This window comes from Typopeltis vanoorti, chromosome 14, assembly GCF_054136105.1.
Source record: "Typopeltis vanoorti isolate ZY-2024b chromosome 14, IOZ_Tvanoo_1.0, whole genome shotgun sequence".
Lineage (NCBI taxonomy): Eukaryota > Metazoa > Arthropoda > Arachnida > Uropygi > Thelyphonidae > Typopeltis > Typopeltis vanoorti.
In genome coordinates this window covers 55,929,320-55,952,019 of record NC_143562.1, presented here as the reverse complement: position 1 = coordinate 55,952,019, position 22,700 = coordinate 55,929,320, and the positions used below count along the sequence as shown (strand labels likewise).

The following is a 22,700-nucleotide window of genomic DNA, read 5'->3' as shown; positions in this document are numbered from 1 at the left end:
AAATTAAGGAGGGAAAACATATGCCTTCAGTTGTTCATAAACGCCATTATTGACACCAACCATAACACTGTCGTTGTCTGTATCAATTGCAATGAGATTTTTAATGTCCAGTTTCTTGGTCAAGAGCTCTTTTTCAGTGCAGCCATAATACCACTAGCGTCACACTTTTCTAGAACCACCATGCTCAGAAATGTATGCATAAGTTTGTTGAATTTCTTGCTATAATAAATGATGGCCATTCCTAAATTCTTATTTACTGTGATATCATTTAATTCCTCTATTAGCAAGCTGAAATTTTCGTCCCCAATGTCCACAATTAGATTTTCAAAATGCTCACTTACAATATTCTTTATAATTGATGAGCACTTAGTTCGGTGCATTTTTACCATTGGTATAACTTGACTGTCTGGGATGATATTTTTGCAAAGATCTGCTAGATGATCGCAACTGTTGAATGATGAGTGACAACAAAGAAATAATGCTAACCTACCTTCAAAGTTCGCAGTCTCATCAGATTTTTTTCACAAGCATATTTGTAATAGGAACAGCCTTATATAGAACTGTAGCAAGATGTTTCTTAGTTTCGCTATGCTTTACAAGATGACAATATTTAGCAGCTATATTACATCTGCAAAACTTACAGTGGCCTTTTGTAGCGTCACCAGGAACTTCACACAACTATTTACATTGCGCCCTTCGATTGGAATAGGCCTAAGTTCGATTCTCGTCGTTACGAGAGGAATTTTTAAGTGGAATTTTTCAATCAAAGGTGAGTTAGCCGATCTCATACGGAGGTAGCAGGGTTTTTATGCCCGGAAACTCAGGTTTTTCATCCCGCATACAGATAAATCGGCCCTTCAGAACACACGCAATTTACAGACAAAAAATACTAGTTGTGGGTGGTGGTGGTGGGCGATAGATGGCGTTGATGGAGATGATTGGTAGTAGAGGTTCGGTGTAGTGGTTGAGACAGTTGTATAGTGGGTGTCCTCCCGCAATGTCTCTTCGGACTCCTTGGAGGTGTCACAATTAATAATAATAATAATAATAATTTACTAAACATTCCCATTTGCAACCGCTCCCTCCTAAATTTTTGCTTGTAAGCTTTATTTTTCTCTTTGCTCAATTTTGAAGAAGGGTATACAACTCTTTACTGCAACGAATTACGATCAGTCTTTGAAACCTTCCCGCTTGCTCTCGTAACTACCAACCAGAACACTGTGCAAAAACTAACTAGTAGCGGTGCTATCAAGTTCAAGGCGACAAAATGGCAGACTGTTGGGCCACGTGACTGACTGACGTCATCATGCGTTTGAAACGTGTATGATGCTCGCACGAAACGTACAACAGTTCCTTATCAAATGCAAATATCTGGAAAACTTTTAAAACAATTTCTTTAACAGTAAGTTATAAAAACAACTAAAAAGAGCTGAAACTAGTTCTGAAGGAGTTAGATTTGGAATTAGCTCCAAATCTAGCTCCTTCAGATTACAGTTATCCTTCAGATTCTCCCTCGATGAGTCTTTGGACTCCCTGGAGGTGTCAAATAATAATAATAACTGCAGATTACGGTTGGACCGTAATCTGCAGTTAATATACGTCATGCACATTGATATTAATTACATTGTCAGTATTGTTTATTTTTATATTTTTCTAGCATCGAATTGAATATAAATGTGTACCATTTATCCTGTAGTTGCTTTCTTTGCTGGAATGCTTCATCACATGGCTCCCCCTATCGGTCAAAAGAAATCATTTTCATGATTGGCGGTCGGTTTCACAGGTTGTGTATGTCCCGATTAAATAACTGTGCATGTAGTTCGCGATGGTTTGGCATTGGATGCTGAGGATGGTTTAGTCGTGTAGCAGAAATTATGAGGAGCGAATTATTTAAAGAAAGGACCGTGTTGATCCCTTGTATATGTAAAAACGATCGCGTAGACATTTTTTAAACTGAAATAATGCTTTTTGTGGTTTTAAATAGAATACTTTTAACAAATATCACGAAACGTTAATCAGTCTCTCCGATCCCATGATAACTGCAGAGAGAGAAGTAGAATGCAGCAACAGTTAATCGAAGAGAGACATTGGAAAGCGAAAAATCTTGGTTATAGTGTTGTTGTTGGATTTATTGTAGTAATTGTCTTAGATTCAGGTAAATATTTGCATTATTTGTAACTAACTTGATTGTTTTGACTATACATACATTGGCTGTCACGAAAACTGAACGTTTGTTCTAGAGCTGCACTCTCTGGAGTATCGTATTTGAGGAGATTGAATTTCTTTGTAGTCGTCCAACAAGGCTACAAGCCATATGTATATTCAACGGATGCATAAAATGTTGTATTTCTCATATAATAGTTTCCACAGTTAACAAAGTGCAGCAATTAACGAAAATAACGCTTATGGCGGAAGATATTTTAATTTTTTATTTTAATTTTTCAAATGTTATCTGTAGGAGTAGAAGGATATTTCCTCGTTTTTTTTTTCATTGTTCATACCACAACTTATTTTTTTTATTAATAAATTCAAAGATGAATATAATACGTTTAACACATTAATATTTTCTTTTGCATTTATTCTGCTTTTATATTTTATTTTATATAAACATTTATTTTTATCAAATAATTTATATGAAATAATTATAGTTTATATGTTAACTATTATCTAATGACAACTCCGAGAGTATAAGAAAACAAGTATATTCATTATATCCACACAACTAGTTTCGTCGGGATGCCGACTTCTTCAGGTGTGATAACACAAAAGTAAATAAAAGACCGTAAAAAACATTGCACTTCTACAACAACAGAGCATTAAAAAAAAACTAGTTATGTTTGAATTGGAGTCCGAGCTACAGTTCTAGTGTCATGCACATAGATCCCGGCAAAACTAGTTGTGTAGATATATTAAATTTACTTGTTTCCTTATAATCTCGGAGTTCAGTCATTAGATAATAGTTAACATGTCTAGAAACTGAGTCAATCTGCTTGCTAATAACCATATATATATATATATATATATATATATATATATATATATATATATATGTATATATATATATATATATATATATGTATATATATATATATATATATGTATATATATATATATATATGTATATATATATATGTTTAGTACCTACAATCAACCGGAAAATATGACTAAAAAACAATATCACCTCCTTTGATGTGCTGCATTTCCCACCCTAGAAATTAAAATCTATCTAGTTATATGGCAATTTCATATTCTTCAGTAGTTTTCTAGATAAATCACTTCTGTTCACGAACTTGTTAAATCTATAAAGTAGCATGCATATGCTATAACAAGTAGTTACTAATTTCATTAGAAAATGATAATTTCTGATTACCACTGATTATTTTAGTATATTCTGTGTCTAGGGCATTCTTTTTATTAAGATGCTATTGCCATTTTTAATTTAAAATTACATTTAATAACGTTATGTGTTGATAAAAACAAACACACACACACACACACACACACACAAAAAAAAGAACTAGAGGGCATCCTTGGAAGCCGAGAATGAAAGCCACCAAGAAGGGTGTGAGGGCTAGATTTTTCTCTCAGAGGGTGGTGCATGATTGGAATGGATTACCTTTGGATGTTGTGAGTGCATGCAGTGTGAATGAATTCAAAAATAAGTATGATAGCTGGTATGTGTAGTATGTGGCCTCCCATGATGAGGCTCTGACTCCCTGGAGGTCTCTCTTAATAATAATAATAATAATAATAATAATAATAATAATAATAATAATAATGTCTTCTTAGTTGTTATATCTGAAATTAGATGTGTGACATATATGAACATTCACAGCATAGTGTCTTAATATGAGTTTAAACTGGAGTATTTTAATAATCAAAGAGCTAGCTACTCAGGGATAGCATCTCCACTTTGCTTCCATTAGGTTGGTTGAAATGGTACTATAGTAGGAATACTTATGAATATATGTCATGAAGTTCAATGTAGCATGAACAGAAAAATCACCCCATACAGAGCTAGTCTTAGACCATGTGATATCTCCTGTTCTTACAAGGTTTTTTTTACTCCTCTAGGAGGCAAGTATTGGAAAAATTAAGAGTGAAAGAATCAGAGTTGTATCAAGTGATACAACTCTGATTAGATGTTAGGTATTTATAGTATTTATAAGGTTAGGTGTTAATAAGGCTGTGGGAATGGATGGTGTTATGTCATCCATTCCCACAGCCTTATTAACACTTAACTCAAATAACACTTGATACAACTCCTGATTTTTTTTACCCTTAATTTTACCAAAACTTGCCTCCCTTATACATGTTTGCAGTAGCCATGGTAGCTCACAGGATTACTTGGTTATTGAAGAACACACTGACAAGCAGAGATAAAGAAGTTATTATTCCTCTTTATAAAGCCTTGATATGACCATATGTGAATAACTGTGCTCAGCTCTGTTCACCTGGTTTCTTGAGGATGGGGAAAGTGGTGCAGAGGAGCCAGAAGTGAGTGATCAAGGTGATGAGTGGTCTGTGGAATTCTTCCTATTAGAATGGATGGAAGGTTTATGGATTGCAAAAGTTGGTTGATAGGCAGAAAAGGGGAGGGAATATGATAGAAACATTTAAGTTAGGGAAATGTTTCAGCACTTGGCTAGAGTGACAGAACAAGAGGTCATCCCTGGAAGTTGGGTAAGAGTGTTGTTAGCAAGGGCATGAGGACTAGATTTTTTGCTTGGAGAGTGAATGAATGAATGGAATGGGTTGTCTGAGTCAGTTGTGAGTGCTTTGGCAGTTAATGGTTTCAAGGAGAGATACAATAGATATTGTGTTGATAGTTTGGGTCTCCCATGATGAGTTATGACTCCATGGATGTGCCTGTGCAATAATAATAATATTTTTAAGGAATGTGCAAGAGTTAGCTGTGCCTTGATCTGGTTATTTAATGAAAGTCATGCAGTGGGGAAGATTCGTAAGTAGTGGAAAAAGGCAAAATAGTACCTCTCCACAATCATAATTCTAGAACAGAAGTTTCCAATTATAGATGGGTCTGTATATCTGCAGTTGTGATCAAAGTGTTGAAAAAATTCGTTAGAAATAGGATACAGGATTGGGTTGATGGACATAAAATTCTCTATGATGGTCAGCATGGGTTTGTGAAGGCAGGTTTTGTTTTAACAGTCTACTTACGCTTATGATAAGGTGATGAATGTCTTGGATAAGGAAGATTCAGATACAGTGATTTTTTTGGACTTTGCAAAGGCATTTGATAGATTATCACATGACAGATCAATGCATAAGCTGCGCAGAAAGTGGGATTAAATAGCATATTGGTTAGATGGATTGAAGATTGACTTTCTGAATGATGCCAGCAAGTTGTATATGATGGAGCAGTGTCTCAGAAAAGGAAGGTGACCAGTGGTGGGCCCCCACTGTTTAACTTATTTGTTAATGATATTTCATGTGGATTGACTGTGGATCTTCAACTGTTTGTTGATGATGCAAATTAGGTAGAATTATCAGGAATATTGCTAATAATTCTCTACAGAAGATTTGAATAGACTTTTAGTTTGGATAGATGGGTGGGTTGTAGTTCTAATATTAATAAATACATAGTGCTACACTTTGTGGAGCAGAGATATAAAGCTATGCACTTTATTGGTTGCACCGTGCTTCAGAAGTGGATGAGATTCAGGATCTTGGGAGTGATGGTAGCCAGGGGATTAAAGTTCTGAGGAGCAAGTATTACGAAGACTGCATATCATATTGCTGCTGTGATAAGAAGTACATTGGCATGTAGGGATAAGGAGATGGTAATGGCTCTGTATAAGGCATTGGTCAGGCTACACATGGACAGTTTTGTTCTAATATGGTTGCCTAGTTTTCAATGTGGAAATACCAAAGAGCATGCAAAAACGAATGACCAAAGTGATATCAGGTCCTTGGAGTGTTGGTTATGCAGAGCAGTTGAGGGAATGTGGATTACAAAAGTTGGTGGATAGGAGGAAAAGAGGAGATATGATAGAAACCTTCAGGTTAATTAGGGGATTTTGCCAGATTAATACAGAAGGAATTGTAAAAAGAGTGGATGGTAAGATGGGAAAAGCCAGATTCAATTCCTGGAAGTTATATAAAGATGTAGTGAAGGAGGATATGTAAAGTAGGTTTTTTGCATGGAGAATTGTTATTGAGTGGATTGCATTACCAGAATGCATTATGAATGCAGAGAATGTAAATTATTTCAAGGTTCAATTCAATATGATAGACAAGCTGCTGGTTGACTGGGCCTTCCCTGATGAGTCTGCTGACTCCATGAAGGTTACTGTAATAATAATATAAATGGTCTGCCATGTCTTCTTCAATTCCTTACTCTGTCACCTCACAAAGCATTTGACTTTGCTCTCATTAAGGCCATTCCTACAGTCCTGTCTCTCATGTCATGGTTCACCTCACATCTGCCCTGATAGTTTATATTGTCATCTCTCACCACTATCTAATTGTGTGTTTAGGTACTGGTTAGAACTCATGATGGATGTTAATGAAATGAAAACATAAACATAAAGCCCTACTCAAAACTGACTACTGTTATTCATTCATCTAAGGGTCAACTTTATCCTCTCTCTCTCTCAGTTGTTCTGGCATCTATAGGATTCCTTGTTCTTACAAGTTGATCTACTATGGGCAGACTGGAAAATCATCTAACATCCATTTGGAAGAAAATAAAAAACACATCTGTAATTGTTGACTACAGCCATTCAATTCCACCTGGCTGTGCTGCCTTTGACACACACACATGCACTCTCTCTCTCTCTCTCTCTGATGGAACCAAAACCAATGGGAACATCAGTTGTTCTTTCATTGCATATCACAGAAGTCTATTATACAAGAACGCTGCTCCAGACTGCATCCTCTCTGTTCCAACAACCAAGCAGTACGACTTGCTACAATTCATTCACTTACATATCTCCGAGAATTAGAACTCAACACCTTTCATCAAAAGATGGCAACAATTTTCAGCAACAGTAGAAGCACTATAGATGACATAAAAAAACCAGAACAACCATATAGCGTCAATAGATCAAACAAGAAATCTGGTTTGGAATCTCGCCCTAGAGGGATTGGAAATTAAGTTCTGTTGGGTGAATGTGCATACTGGAGTAGCAGGAAATGAGAGCAGATTAGCTGGCTAAAGAAGCAGCTAGAAACAAGTTACCAAAAGTACTTGAAATCTGCTATAAAAATACTTGCAGAAGAAAGATAAACTTGTGGGAAGAATGGAAAACATCAAAAAACGGATCAACAACAAAAGAATTCTTGCCCAAGTGTCAGAAACAGACCAGCAGAAAACAGTGCCCAAGTGTGTTAGTTTTTCATTGGACATGAAAAACTAAGACACTACCTACCCATATCGTGGTATACTCCATCATGTATTTGTTATTTGCACCTTCAACAGACTGTCGATCACATGCTTTATGATTTTCAGCTACTGGAGTCCATCTGGACACATCATCACTTCTGTAGACAAGTGGTCAGTGTGAAAGACACAAAGCAACAATTTGTAGCAACAGAGACTTATCAAAAAGTACTACTCAGAATTAATCAAATTTGCCAATAAGATCAACTTCCAGTTCTTATAATGTAACAAAATTAGTGATATTATATAAATTATATAGTATAAATATATGCATATATAAAAATATAATGATACAAAATTGGAAATATAAATGTTAATCAGTACTTGGAAACTACATGTAATATATGCATTGTATATAATGGAGCATGTAGGAATAAATTACCTCCTGGTAGGGTAGGGTTACTTATTATTGGGAGGAAACACACACACACACACACACACACACACACACACACACACACACACACACACACACACACACACACACACACACACACACACACACACACAGTGAAAAATAAACTATTATGCTTCATTGGAGCAAGTTGACATATGAGAGATATTTTCTAGAATTTGCATTTGCAGCTGTCCTTAAAAAACAATTAAATTTAAATTGGTTAAATTAGATCCACACTTCACCATACAGGTATTGAAAAATAATATCTGGCAGAATTTATTATTATTATTATTATTATTACGGGCGACTCCAAGGAGTCCTTAGACTCATCGAGGGAGGCCCTAAACATCATGTCCATCAAAACTATTTGATATTCACACAGTATCTATCATACTTTGCCTTGAACTCATTCACTTTCACAGCACCCACAGCAGACTCAGGCAGCTTATTCCACTCATTCACCACTCTAAAAGTAAAAAACCCAGATCTAACACCCTTACTAACCACACTCTTGCCCAGCTTCCATGGATGTCCCCTAATCCTCCCACCACCAGTCCTGTTCTCAAAAATATCCTCTGAATTAATCCTATAGAAGCCTTTCAGCAATTTGAATGTCTCAATCATATCTCCCCTTTTCCACCTATCAACCAATTTCTGCAACCCACAAATCTTCAACCTGTTTTCATAAGGTTCATTCCATAGACCTGCTATCTTGGTCACTCGCCTCTGGATCCTCTCAACCTCCTCCCCATCAAGAAGAAACCTAGGTGACCAGATCTTGGCACAGTAATCTAGATGAGGTCTTATCAAGGCTCGATACAGAGGAACAATAACTTGCTTGTCTCTGCTTGTCAAAGTATTCTTCAGCATCCAAGTGATTTGATGAGCTGATTTAGCCACTTTTGCGATGTGCCCCCTGAACTTCAACTCCCTATCCACCAACAGTCCCAGTCCCTGGCCTCATCACTCTCCTGAAGTACAGTTCCACCAATGTGATATACTGCTGCTAATCTTTTCACTCCAAAATGCATAACCTTACATTTTGCTTCCTCATTAAATTGACATCCATTTTCCTTAGCCCAGACCTCCAATCTATCCAAATCATCCTGCAAAATTTTGACATCTTCTGCATTCACTATTGCCCTACCCAACTTTGGATCATCAGCGAACAAATGAACCGTTCCTCTCAGATCCTTCCCTATATCGTTAAATGAACAAATTAAACAGCAGTGGTCCAACAGAACCGTGCGGCACACCACTAGTCACAGGCCGTCTTTTGGACTCTACTCCTGAGTAAACTACTCTGGTATCTTTCCATCAACTACCCTCCTATCCATCTCACCAATCCTATATCCATTCCTATAGTGCAAATGCCTCATAGTCCAGCAGTATCACTGTAAACCCATTACCCTTATCCAGTTCAGCCACTGTGTTATAAAACCTGAGCAAGTTACTGAGGCATGATCTACCCTTCACAAAACCATGCTATCCCCCATACAGTATCTCATTTTTATCAATCCATTCCTTTATTTTTTCCTTGACTACTTTCCCCAAGACCTTGATAACGACTCCTGATATGCTGATCGGTCAGTAATTTGCAACAGTAGTCTTGGATCCTCCTTTATGCAGTGGAACTATTTTCCCCTCTTTCCACCTCTTCGGGACTAAACCAGACCCGAGACTTAGATTAAACAATAAAGTCAAGGGCACTGACAATTCTTTAGCCGCTTCATGTAAGACCCATGCTGATATACCATCCAATCCCACAGATATATTCACATTAAGGTTCTGTAATAGACTATTCACCTCCACTTTATTCACCACAATTCCCATATAAACTAATGGTTCCTTCATTCCTTCAATGTCACCATGGATGATATACTCTTGCAAAGTGCTCATTCAGTAGTTCCACTATATCGACTGATTCAATGATCTCCCTACCATCAGCGTTCCTTAAAATCATTTTGCCGTGTACAGTTTTTCTTTAGCAGCTTATTGAAAGAACTGTTTGGTATTCTCTTTAGCTTGCATGACTAATTTCCTTTCATAATCCATTTTTGCTTTTCTCACACTCATTACCCTTCTGTCCTGCGCTTTATACCGTTCATGTGCCTGCAGGTTACCTTTCTCCTTAAATTCCTTCCACGGTTGTTTCTTTTTTTGCAACTCAAGTTTAATGGTGTTATTCATCCATTTAACCCCTACTTGATTTACTATTCGGACTCTAGGTATACAGTCAGCCATAACCTCCTGCAAATGCTCCTTGACCTCATCCTATCAACATCCAGCCCTTGCAGTTTTACATGCCATGGTACTGAACCAAGCAATCTCCTAAGCTTGTCATATTTGCCAGCATGGTAATTCCACATGTACCCTGTCTTAATCAAAAATTTCACACTTTTAGCCACCTCCCAGGTCAAGACCCTATGATCACCCTCACCAATAGGTGGCAACATGGTCATATTCATTATATTCAAATTCTCAGATGCTATTACTAGGTCAAGCACTCTTGAAACTCTAGTATTTTCCATTACATGCTGTCTCAGATAGTTATCCCTCAGTAATTGGATAAAATCCAGTTCCTTCCTCACATGTGTCCTCTCCTCCTTCCAATCAATGTTACCATAGTTGAAATCGCCCATAATAATTACCCTCCTTGCACTCATTTCATCAATTTGCCTATGCATACTATCTCCACCATCTATTCCATCACCTGGTCTATAGCAGCACCCAACTGTACATTTTGTTCCGTTAGTCTCAATCTCACACCAAATAGTCTCAAATGAGCTCTTTTTCACTATCCTGCAATACAACTTTTATTCTCCTATACATGAAACGCAGTATACATGAAATGCAGAGGTCCATTTGTCCCACCCCTATCTTGATACGTTATAGTAACTATCCCATTCTGATTTCTTGTCCTTCGTACTGGCTCGGGTACATTATAAGCATTCTTAAACTCAACTGCCTCATTGATGTCTGCATATCCACTTCCTCTCCTCCTTAATAGTTCAAGTTTCCCTGATTTTGCACATCCACTCTCACTTCACTCAGCAACACTTTTTCCAGTCTTCGCACACCAAATCCATTCAAATGTAAGTCATCCATCTTGTACAAATCCTTTTGCCCATCAAACTCACTCCACACATCAACAAACTCCACACCACACCGTCTGCATAACCTGCGCATAAAGTCATTTGCGATTATGGCCCTCCTAAACTCTTCTGTCATACCGCGGCAACAGACTCGCTATCCTAACTCTGTCACTCTTTTCTTTTGCTACCTCTAATAATTCCTTCACGTCCTCTCTCATTTCAAATTTATCTCCTTTCAAATCATTCGTTCCTGCTACGACTATCATTTCTTTCACCCTCTGTTTCTGCACTTTAATACTGTCACTTACATCTTAATTATCGCACCCGGTAAATATGATTTAGTTAAACTCTCATCTATCACACCTCTTACTAACGAGTCACCGTACAACACTCTTTTCTTCATTACCGAAACACTCCCAATCATACGCTTATTTTTCCTTTCATACACTTGTTTATTTCCATTTGCCATGGAATTCGAGAAAGAGTTTTGCAGTCTCTCCAACTGCTGCTTCGCCCTGTGTATTACTCCGCATAACTGTGCGATCTCACTCATTACAGCTAAGTTCTCATTTTTTTCATCATTCAAACCATTTTCTCTCTTAGTATAATTACTTTCACTCTTTCTTTCATTACCGCTCTCATTGCTATCTTGTACAACATCACAGTTTACTGTCAAACCACTATTTTCTCTCACATTCTGGCTTTCTTCTACAACAACTATCTCACAACCTGACCCTCACTTCGATTCCTCACTTTCCTTACACTTTCGGCACTGTCTCCCACCAATATCATTATCTATCCAAATTCCAGCCTCTTCCGGGAATGCATACATACCACACATATCGCACTGGACGAATTCCTTAACATTCAAGTTTTTGAGCAAAGACGGCAAATTTTTGGTTGGCATTGTTTTTCGTCGCACTGGCGCCATGTACTATACTATCAATCGTAACTACTAGAAAACTACTAAATACTACTAGAAATCACACCAAAAATCTCACAGACACACCAAGCTACCATAAACAAACAATACCACGTAAAGATTAAATCAATATTGCCAATTTATTCTCAAAATAATACTTATCTTTTCGGGAGCTCTCTGCAAAATTTATATTCTCCTTATACCTAGCCACCAGTGGCAGCTCGTACATAAGCACTACAACACTGCAGTAACCCCAAGGAAAAAATGAAAAAATTAAATTTTGTTTGTGTTTATAAATAATAACAATGCTTATAACATTATATAAATGCAATACACATGTTAAAGGTTACAGATTATGTTTTGAATAGTTAATAATTGGAATTGTTCGATTAACGCTTTAGATTATGAAACAAATGCACTGCGATCTAATGCAGTGTCGGAATTATCTTGTTAGGCCAATTGCAGCTAGCCTCGCCGAAATTCGTTTGCGCTTCTCATTGCACGTTGCAAGTGATTTCGACACTGCTTGTTTGGACAGTGTATCGTACGTATGCTTGCACGCATTATTTCTGTGAGATACAAAACTTTTATTATTGGTGCGTGTTCGTGGTGAGGGTGAACTATTTTTTTGTAAATCTTATTTTATTTTGTTAAAATAACATATAATTATTTATTTATTATAGATACAAGGCTGAATTATGACAAGTGTCACTGTTGAAAATATGAAAACAATTATATTTTTTCAATTATCGTTACACGAAACAAATGCACTGCGATCTAATGCAGTGTCAGAATTACCATGTTAAGCCAATAGCAGCTAGCCTCGCTGATATTCATTTGCGCCTCTCATTGCACGTTACAAGTGATTCCGACACTGCTCGCTTGGGTAGTGTATCGTATGCTTGTGCTCGTTATTTCTGTGAGATACGAAACTTTTATTATTGGTGTTTGTTCGTGGTGAGGGTAAAATTTTTTTAATATGTAAATATATTTATTAATAAATTGGCTACTGATTAGGAAAAAAATAATTATTTTCTTTTATTTTTTTTTTTATATATGCAGCACCCCCACTAAAAATTTTCACCGGCCTCCACTGCTTAGCACATTTATAAAGAACCTCTTTGTATAATGAAAACTTCCTTAATTTTATTACACATGAAAATATTCCATGTGGAGTAACTCGTCTGTTATATGTGATACACATTACATCCCCTCCCTCATTTATTACTCACTATTTACTTATCCATATCATATCCATATCAAATAAATAACTAAATAAGCACAACTTACCTAAGGTATAATAATTATAAAGATACCTCTAGTTTAATGACCAATGCATAAGTCAAATATGGTAAGCAGATACTGTTTACACATTTGAGAGTGTGGATGGATATCAGCAGATTATTGAGAGTGAAAGACAGTAGTGTAGTAGGAATGGTATTGAGTGTGTTTTGCCTGGTTATGATGATGAATTGAGATAGGAAGCCAAAATCATTAATGGTACACGTTTGTAGTGTTGTTCAAGGGGGAAAGGGATACAGTTGTTAATGTGTGGAATGCCTTTGAGGGAATGATGGAATTGTATAAAAGTGATGGATTTAGTGTGAGTCAGCTGAAGATACCCCGGAAAGTGTAATGAGTGATCTTAGTGAGAGATCAGAAGTAAAAGTTGATATGAAAGATCAGGAGAGTGGATCAGGTGAGACTGAGATACTTGTGAATGGAAATAGAGTAATGTGAGAAATGAAGGCAAGACAGAATGCAAGATGGACAGGAAAGTGGGGATAGTAGGAAATGGATATATGACATAAAGGAGAGTGGATGTTGAAAGTAGTAGTTAATGTGTATATGGGAGTGGACAGCATAAGAATGGAATGGTGTGGGATGTAAAGGGGAGTAGTTTAGTTTGAGGAATATATATGGGTAGTGGTAGTAAGCAAACATGGGCAAATGTGGAGAAATCACAGCTAAGAAGTGGCATGGATAGGATTGGTTATATGAGGGTGTGCCGAAAAGTTCTCGTAATTCTCAAATTTCTTCAAAACCTCTGACATGTCTTCTTGTACAGTGTGCCATTAAGTACTGAGACAACAATTATTATATCAAAACAAAGAACTATATTTGGAATTGTCAATTACACATTCAAAATAATCTCCCTCCAACTCCACATGATGTTTACATCTGTTGTACAGGCGTTTGAAGGCATGATGGAAGTCCTGAACAGGAACCTCCTTTGGTGTCTGGGTCACATCGCTTTGGATGTCCTCAATGTTGCTGAAGCACTCCCCTTTCGAGGCGCACTTTATCATTGGTAAGAGGTCTGTGGGAGTCAAATCTTGCGAATAATCTGTTACACAGAGCTGGCCAGGATGGTAACTCAGTTAATGAGGATTGCAGAAGTGCAGTATGACCAGAAATTAGCCAGTCAGGCCAAGAAAAATCCTCAAGTTCTTTTGATGTATGGCAAGTAGATGAGTGATTGTGGGAAGAGGATGATGGTAGTAGATGAAAACTAGGCTACAGCTACTCTGTTCTGGTTTAGTTGCTTAGTTTTCAAGGGAATATTTTGGAATTGGGTCCAGAGAAAAATGACTGAGGAATGTCAGATTGAGAGTAATTTTCCGAGCCTTATGAATAAGAAGAGAGGCAGGGGGAGATATAATTGAGAATATAAGTTAATGGTTATTATCAGAATGATGTGGAAGAGATTTTTCATAGCATCAAGGGAGATGGGGGTAAAATAAGAGGTCATTCTTGGAAGTGCGAATGAGAGAGAGAGAGAGATTGTGTTCCTTGCTTCTTGGAGAGTATTTGGTGAGTGGAATACGTTGCTTGAAAATGGGTGATGAGGAAACAATGCCTCTATGATAGAGATATGGGAGATATTGAATAAAGTAATAGCAGGAAAACAGTTCATCCCTGAAAACTGTATACTGGTCAGCAGGACCGGCGCATAGTAATTTTCTTGTGTGTGCGATTAATGTTCGGCGCCTTTTCAAAAAAGTTTTTTTTGAATAAAGTGTGAATAAAACGAACAGGAAATGTAAAACAAATGAAAACCGCTTTATAGTATAATGTTACCTACGGATTAGTCCTGCTTATACAAATTTTTTCAAGTTATGTAAATTTTCAAAATAATATAAAATAGTAATATAAAGTTAAGAGATTTATTCAAATATTCTTTACATTAATTTTGCTAAAAGGGACTTGTCTGGTTTTCATTTTAGCAAAATCCTGTCGCAGTACATCAATGTTGATAGACTGAGCAATATTATTTTCTATTGAAATTAGTGCCAAACCATTTAGTTTTTCTTGACTCATGCTTGATCGCAGGTAGTTCTTTATTAATTGTAATATAGAAAATGTTCTCTCTCTCCCTTAGCAACTGAAACGGGCAAAGTCAATAGTATTCTCAATGCAATCACTGAATTTGCAAAGAGTTCTTCAAGGTTGTTGTTATAAATCCACTTCAAAACCATTTCTGGTGTACTATTTTCTTCAATTTTTCTAGATAATAATTTCAGCTCTATTTGCAGTTCTTCTGCTGTCACTTAATGCTTTTTCTAATGAACTACATTTTTCTTCCAATTCGGGAAGATCTGAAGGGTCCCCCGAACGGAAGACGACGTACATTCATAATTATATGTACCATTCGTTGTTCGTTTAAACTCTTATCTCATATTTTTTGACATCTTTTAGGTGCCTTTTCTTCTGCGGCGCCTGTGTATATTGCACACTTCGCACACGCCACCAGCTGGGCCTGCTGGTCAGTATTAGTAAATGTAAGTGCAAGGTAGATCTTTTTGCATGAAGAGTGGTGAGTGGGTTGTGAATGTCCAATGCTAAATTTATAGGAGGATATATAGAGGGTTTATCTTCCTGTGAATGAATTGTCTAACTCCATTGACTGTTGTTTCTAATGGCATAGAAATGTTTTTATTTCATTAGAAACAACAGTAAAAGAAAAATAAAGTTATGATGAGGTTCATTCACTCTTGTCCTAAGTATTTTTCTTTTCCAAATTCTGCTTACAAGTAAGCATTAACATATGATACTGCTACATGTACCTATTGTGATATGTGTATTGTGAATATGAATGCTTGTGTATATCACATAAATATTTATAGAGGACAGGAATGTATTCACCTTATTGATGTGTTGTGACCCTTCAATTATTTGGTTAAATATGTGTGTGTGGTGCTTTTTTTTTTTTTTTAAATGCCAACCCACATACTGTAGGTTGAACTGTGACCTTTTTTTGGTATAGAAAGTCAATGCTTGATACCTAGTAATAATTTCATAGACTTACCCATATCACACTAGTGATGTCTGAATAATTCTTACTTCTGATTGTAATTATATTATTTTAATTTCAAAATTATTGAATACTTTACATTCAGAATGACAATATATAATTTGAATGTTGTTGCATATTAATTGTTACATTAATATTTTTGCATTTCAGTTCAGAATCATGTATATGCCCTTCATCCATCAGTTCATAGTTTGTCATGTTATTGCTGTGGGACTATCAGGGACGGAGATGCTTGTCAGGCACTGCCAGCCAACCATACATTTAATCTTCAGAGAACTTGTGCATCTAATGAAATGTTCTGTTCAGTAAGTTTATTTTACTCTGCATATATCTAAGTTTAATTTTTTATAAAAAAATAAAAAGTATCAAATATTGTATAAAGAGTAAATATATAGGGAATAACTTATCTCATGCAGAAAATGGCACAAAAATTTCTTTGACATTAAATTTAATTAGGGATAAAATTTCACATGCGAAACAAAATACTAGTTTAGTGGTCACTGCTAATATGTTGGATTATTTATCACATCATCAAAGCAGCTACACAGTAGAATAGGGAGCATTTGTTTCCTTAATTAAAATTTGTCATAACTGGAAATATTGGAGGTGATTAGTTACCAGTATATGAGTTATATGAGATAGACATACAAATTATTAATTATTGGAATTAACTGCTAATTAATTAATTGTAAGGCTTGTGAGGCTCAGTGGAAGTGGCACTTGCATCCACTGCTCCTGAAGATAAACTTAAGTTCAAGTCTAGTCATGACTGGAGGAATGTTTTCGAAGCCTTTTCTTCAACTAGTTCCCAAGTTAGTTGATCTCTGGCATGGGCAAGTGAGTTTTTTTTCTCAAAGAAACTCAGGTTTTTCATCCTGTAAACTCAAGAAAATTGACTGTAGAACCCACATTATTTCAGATTGTAACATATCCTGTTAAGGTTAGGTACCAAGAGACTTGTTTGCCTGTCTCTTCATTGGTTGCTGATTATAATTAGTGATGGTCATGAGCCAGATATCTCTGATTGGTTACCTGTGCGATTGAATGGGCAGTTCAATCACTGTGTCAATTGGCTACCTGTGCAATTGAACTGCCCATTCAATCGCACAGGTAACCTTTTATTCCCTTGCCTACTCACTACAAGGGAATAAAAGGCATTAGCTAATTATGCTGATTATTATTATTATTATTTATTAATTAATTATTAATTCCAGTAAATTTTTCTGTTAATTCAATTAAGGAAAATGAACTGTGAGTACTATTGGCATTGTATTCTCACTGTGGGGTAGTGCCACTCTAGCCTTAAACTGATTTCCTCCCCAAGTTAGATGCACACATCAGTGTGGTTGGGAGAGGAAGCTATTCTGTGTGGAGAATTGTAAGCTTCTCCTGGTGAGGCTTTTCATGGTAAACTGGCAGTGATCCCTAAGGTCATTGTGTATCCAGAAGAAGGCAATAACAAACCACTTCTGTATATTGGATAAAAAAGCTAAGCTGTTTTGGTAATATATTTTGTCTAATTAAAATCTAATGAACACAGGCTTAAGTTATTGAGATATGGTGCTGGAAGATTGGACACCCATGTTAGAAGACACCAGAATGGATAGTGGGGAACAGCGCAGGAAATTTCCAATGAAATTAACAATGATGAACTTCTACTCATATGTGCTCCCACCTCTCTCTCTCATCCAGATAGCGCTGCTACTACAGCACTTAAAAAGCAAAGCCGATCTCCTGGTCTTATTCTTTTCCTGCATAGATAACCAAAACAAATCACTTCCTACACTATCAACAACTGAGAACCAGCGTACTGTGGTTCTCAGTTGCTAAAACTGAGTTGGACGCTAAAAGTCTTCTGGTCTCAGTGGCATCTCTCTCTCTCTCTCTCTCTCTCTCCCCCCCCCTCCAATTGTACTCAGAAGTTGTGCTCCAGAGCTAACTCCTGTCTCCACAAGTCTACTGTCCAACTTCCAACTAATTGTCACAATCCTCTCTGAGTAATGGAGAAAGTCATCAGCATTGAACTTCTCCACTACATGGAGCTCATTGGTTAATTAGTGACCACTAATATGGATTCTACCAATCTAGATCTGCAGCCGACCTCTTAGCTTACATCACCCACCATTGGACATGTGCTATGGAAAGGTTTGGAGGAATGCTCTCACTCTTGACATTTCCAGGACTTTTGATCATGTTTCGCATTGACGCCTGCTAAAGAAATTGCCTTCCTTTGGTCTGCCTGTCACCTCCCCCTCTAGTTGGATAACCAGCTTTCTCTCTGGTCATTCTCTTTTTGAGTTTTGCCAATGCAAGAGTGTGTGTGCCTCAGGACTTCTATCACCTGCCCATCTTCTTCTATATGTAAGCAAGCTCTCAATCACCACTAATCCTGTCCATAGCTTTGTCAGTGATTTTTTGTACACACCATTCATCCTATGCTTTTGTCAAACCACGCAGTGCTCAGACATCTCAAGATCATCTTCAAAATCATGAACAACCAATACTTTTGATGTCACTAAAATGCAGTCTTACCTTTTCTTTCACAAAAGAGACCTCACCTTACATTTCATTACCCTCAGTAATATGCAGATCACTAGACAGAATCATATCTCTCTCTCTCTCTCTCCTTAGATTGATATGTACCTCCAGCTTCTCCTGGCATAAAAATATCACATCATAGTTTCCTCCATTTCTAAATTATAATATTGATATCATCTTCATAAAAGGCCTGTTTTTTTTATAATTTAATAATAACTGGTTATATTTTTATTACATTTTTTTTCAGTTACCTAAAAAAGATATTTAAATGAAATAAATTCAATATTATAATGTTGTTTTTTTTTTATTTCTCACTGTAGGAGTAGGTCACACCTTTATTTTAGTATCTTTACCCTAGGATGAAAACTGATTTTTATACTTAAAAATATATGGATATTTAAAAACATCTGCTTCAGTACAGAAAGGTGAATATTGGTTAATAAAGAAGAGATGTCAAAACTTAGTACTAGCTGACACTTTAACTTTACTTAAGAATGTTGCTTCCACCTCCCCCAATTGATCTTTTCAATTTTGCCAGCCATACTGGTTACCTCAGTTGGCAGGACACAATATCATATATAAACAGAGAGTGCGGCCATGGGCTCTGTCTCTCTCCTCCCTTCTCCTCTAGCCAATTTCTATAGTGAGCATTTTGATGTGTTCTCCATTTGGCCACATGGCTCTAACACATTAGGCTCTTTCCTCATCCTTCTCAAATGTCAGCATCCCAAATTCCAGTTCACTATAGAAAAAAAAATAACAATAGCCTGCCTTTCTTTTATTATTATGATTATTATTATTATTACAGGCGACTCCAAGGAGTCCTTAGACTCATCGAGGGAGGCCCTAAACATCATGTCCATCACAACTATTTGACATTCACACAGTATCTATCATGCTTTGCCTTGAACTCATTCACTGTCACAGCACCCACAACAGACTCAGGCAGCTTATTCCACTCATTCACCACTCTAAAAGTAAAAAACCCAGCTCTAACACCTTTACTAACCACACTCTTGCCCAGCTTCCATGGATGTCCCCTAATCCTCCCGCTACCAGTCCTGTGTTCTCAAAAATATCCTCTGAATTAATCCTATAGAAACCCTTCAGCAATTTGAATGTCTTAATCATATCTCCCCTTTTCCGCCTATCAACCAATTTCTGCAACCCACAAATCTTCAACCTGTTTTCATAAGGTTCGTTCCATAGACCTGCTATCATCTTGGTCACTTGCCTTTGGATCCTCTCAACCTCTTCTCCATCAAGAAGAAACCTAGGTGACCAGATCTGGGCACAGTAATCTAGATGGGGTCTTATCAAGGCTCGATATACTTTAATCACACATCATCCCAGTGACTTTCTTTCTTACTTTATAGAAAATCTCCCTACATTGACAGTATATATGGAAACTTTCTCATTCCCTTCCAACTGGTATTATTAAAACCCTTGTCAACAGAACCTGAAATACCTCTATTCCAACCAGTCTTTCTTCACCCAAAAAAATTAATAAAATAGTTGTTCCTCTCATCACTTCACATCCCTCTCAACATAAATTAGGATATACAATAATGCTACTAGTAGTAGTGTTACCTTATATCTTGGATACCTCAGAAAAATAGACAAGCTGGAAGATCTGCCAGACTTATGCATCTGCCTTAGAGAACAAAGGAAATACATCTGCCACCACAGTTATAGTCAGTCAGGTCTTGCTGAGAATGCTTTATATACCTTGTACAGAATCAGAATAAAAAGACTATCCTTCACTGCAATAAGTACAAACATGAAAGACTTTTTATAGAATCAGCAGCAGATTCTTTTTTTTTTAAAAAAAACTAATCTAAATAAATATGGTTGTGTTCAAGTTCCCAAGATTTGAGAAACATTAATTATTAGACCTCCTGCCCCACAACCAAGGCTAGCTAATAGCATCCATAGGACTTGAGGATTCTCTTCTAACTTCTTCCACTTATTGTTTGGTGTGTTTTTGCATGTTATTACAGTTTTATATTGTATCCCAGATGTTTCTGTGATAGAGATGAAATATTGAAACAGTTAAACCTGTGTTTAATTATTTCTGTATGCTATATTCATTCCATTAAACCTCATAAGTGACATTTACCTTAGCCTTCCTGGCATCAGCACATCACACCAATAGTTTCCTCAGCATCCAAAAGAACTAGGCATTTTTTTCTGTTTGGGGTGCTACTTTGCCACAAACAAGATTTTTTGTAAAAGCATCTAATTTTTGGAGATAAAATAATTATGCAATGTTTTTGTGCTTAATGATCTTTAGTATTTATATTTGATTTAAAAAAAAAAGTAAATATTCCAGTGCAGTATTATATTTTTAGGTTGTGCGAGTGGATTACAGTTCTGATGGAGAAGGGACACACTTTTGGGCATTAGAAAGGAATTGTTCTCATGAGTGTAAAGAAGGATGTATTATTGTGGGAGAAAGGACAAAGTTATATCTTTGTCGGTCATGCTGTACAGGCTATCTTTGCAACAGTGGAAACAGTGCCCCAGAGAGTTCAAACCCTTCATGTCAGACCTTTTATTGGATTCTTTCTTTGATTACATTAGTCTTTATTGAATTGCATTATAAAGTTTGGTGGAAATAAGTTTTCTATGTAAAGAGCCTTATTGTATATATAACTATACTGTTTTTTATAAGATTGAAATACCAAGTAATCATATTTACATGAAGGAATGGTTATTTAAGCTAATAGGAAAATAACTTAAAATTCTGAAGATTGATATTTCTTTCTTTTTATATTTCCCTGTATACAGGGTGTTCTTTTATCCATATATACATACATAATAATCACACCAATTGTCATGATAAAACTGAGTGATTTTAAGCCATTCGTATAGAAATATAAATGCTTCCTGTGCAGAAGAGTGCAAGTGCCCATGCATGCATTTCAACATAGATAATTGTTTTCAAAATGAAGAATTATAAAGAAGAGTGCTTGATTTCATGTCCCCAGTTTGATTGGTCCTTAAAAAAAAATTATACCAAAGTAACCCTAATCTTATGATCTTATTTACACATGCTGTTAAACGCTGTCTAAAGGGAAGCATTTCTCTCTGTGTAATATTTATACTAAAATATACCTTTTATTAGATAGAGATGAGGGGAAGTGCTATATAATTCATTTCAAAAATTCCTCAGACAAAAGTTTGTCTGAGGAGTTAAATAATATTTTAAATTTCAAGATTAGTTCCTTTTAATTTTTGCTTGAATGCTACTTTAGTTTTCTATATGTTCATTTTGTGTTGATGTGGTTTTATTTTTATGTATTATCTGATGTTAAATTCTTAAAATCGTTTTTAGAAAAATTAGATTAAACAAAGTTGGGTACTTTGTTTAATCATTTTTAGTTCACAAATAGCACCATTGTAAATAGCACAAGCAGAACATATATTTTAAGCAGTTCTTGTTTTTGTTTGTTTGTTTATTTTGATATATACATTCTGCCCTGTTTTATAATCTTTAGTTCCAAAGACCTGGATTTGAATCCCATCTAAGGATATAAGGTACATTTACATATTTATATTCAAATGAAAAAGAGTTGGCCAGTCTCATGTGAAGGTGACAAGATTTTTCTCTGCCACAAATTGATTTTGTTTTTGCCCTATAAAAACTACAAAACCAGACAGAAAACACACACACACACACACACACACACACACACACACACACACACACACACACACACACACACACACACACACACACACACACACACACACACTTGGTGAATGAGCATGATACATTGAGACCATCTACATATGTTGATACCTTGCTTTCATGGAGGTTTGCTAATAATAAATGACAGATATAACAGATTATGGAGATAGGAGGATTAATGATTTTGTTAATGATAGACTTAACTCTGTATGAAAATGGTTAATTCTTCTTCAATTTGAAAAATCCTTAAATGTTCCTTGTCCTATAAGGATTCAAATATAGGCCTTTCTATTGCCATTAGGGTTTATACAAAAACCGACTTTTGAAAAAAAAA

General features: G+C 36.2%; 1 protein-coding gene across 1 annotated transcript; it reads left to right on the top strand.

The window, feature by feature from the left end:
* The first annotated feature begins 1,898 nt into the window (after nt 1-1,898).
* Nucleotides 1,899-21,423, top strand: LOC150099496 (uncharacterized). Its single transcript, XM_090404509.1, has 3 exons — nt 1,899-2,155; nt 16,285-16,439; nt 21,024-21,423. Exons 1-3 carry the CDS (start codon nt 2,059-2,061, stop codon nt 21,291-21,293), a joined length of 522 nt encoding a protein of 173 aa, XP_090260635.1. The 5' UTR covers nt 1,899-2,058; the 3' UTR covers nt 21,294-21,423.
* Nucleotides 21,424-22,700: the final 1,277 nt, after the last annotated feature.

What these genes read in the sequence shown, in the direction of transcription:
- LOC150099496 (XM_090404509.1), top strand. Translation starts at nt 2,059, where the DNA reads ATGCAGCAACAGTTAATCGAAGAGAGACATTGGAAAGCGAAAAATCTT. An exon ending in AGTAATTGTCTTAGATTCAG is followed by an intron (nt 2,156 to 16,284) that starts GTAAATATTTGC and finishes TTTGCATTTCAG; the next exon opens with TTCAGAATCATGTATATGCC. An exon ending in CTAATGAAATGTTCTGTTCA is followed by an intron (nt 16,440 to 21,023) that starts GTAAGTTTATTT and finishes TTATATTTTTAG; the next exon opens with GTTGTGCGAGTGGATTACAG.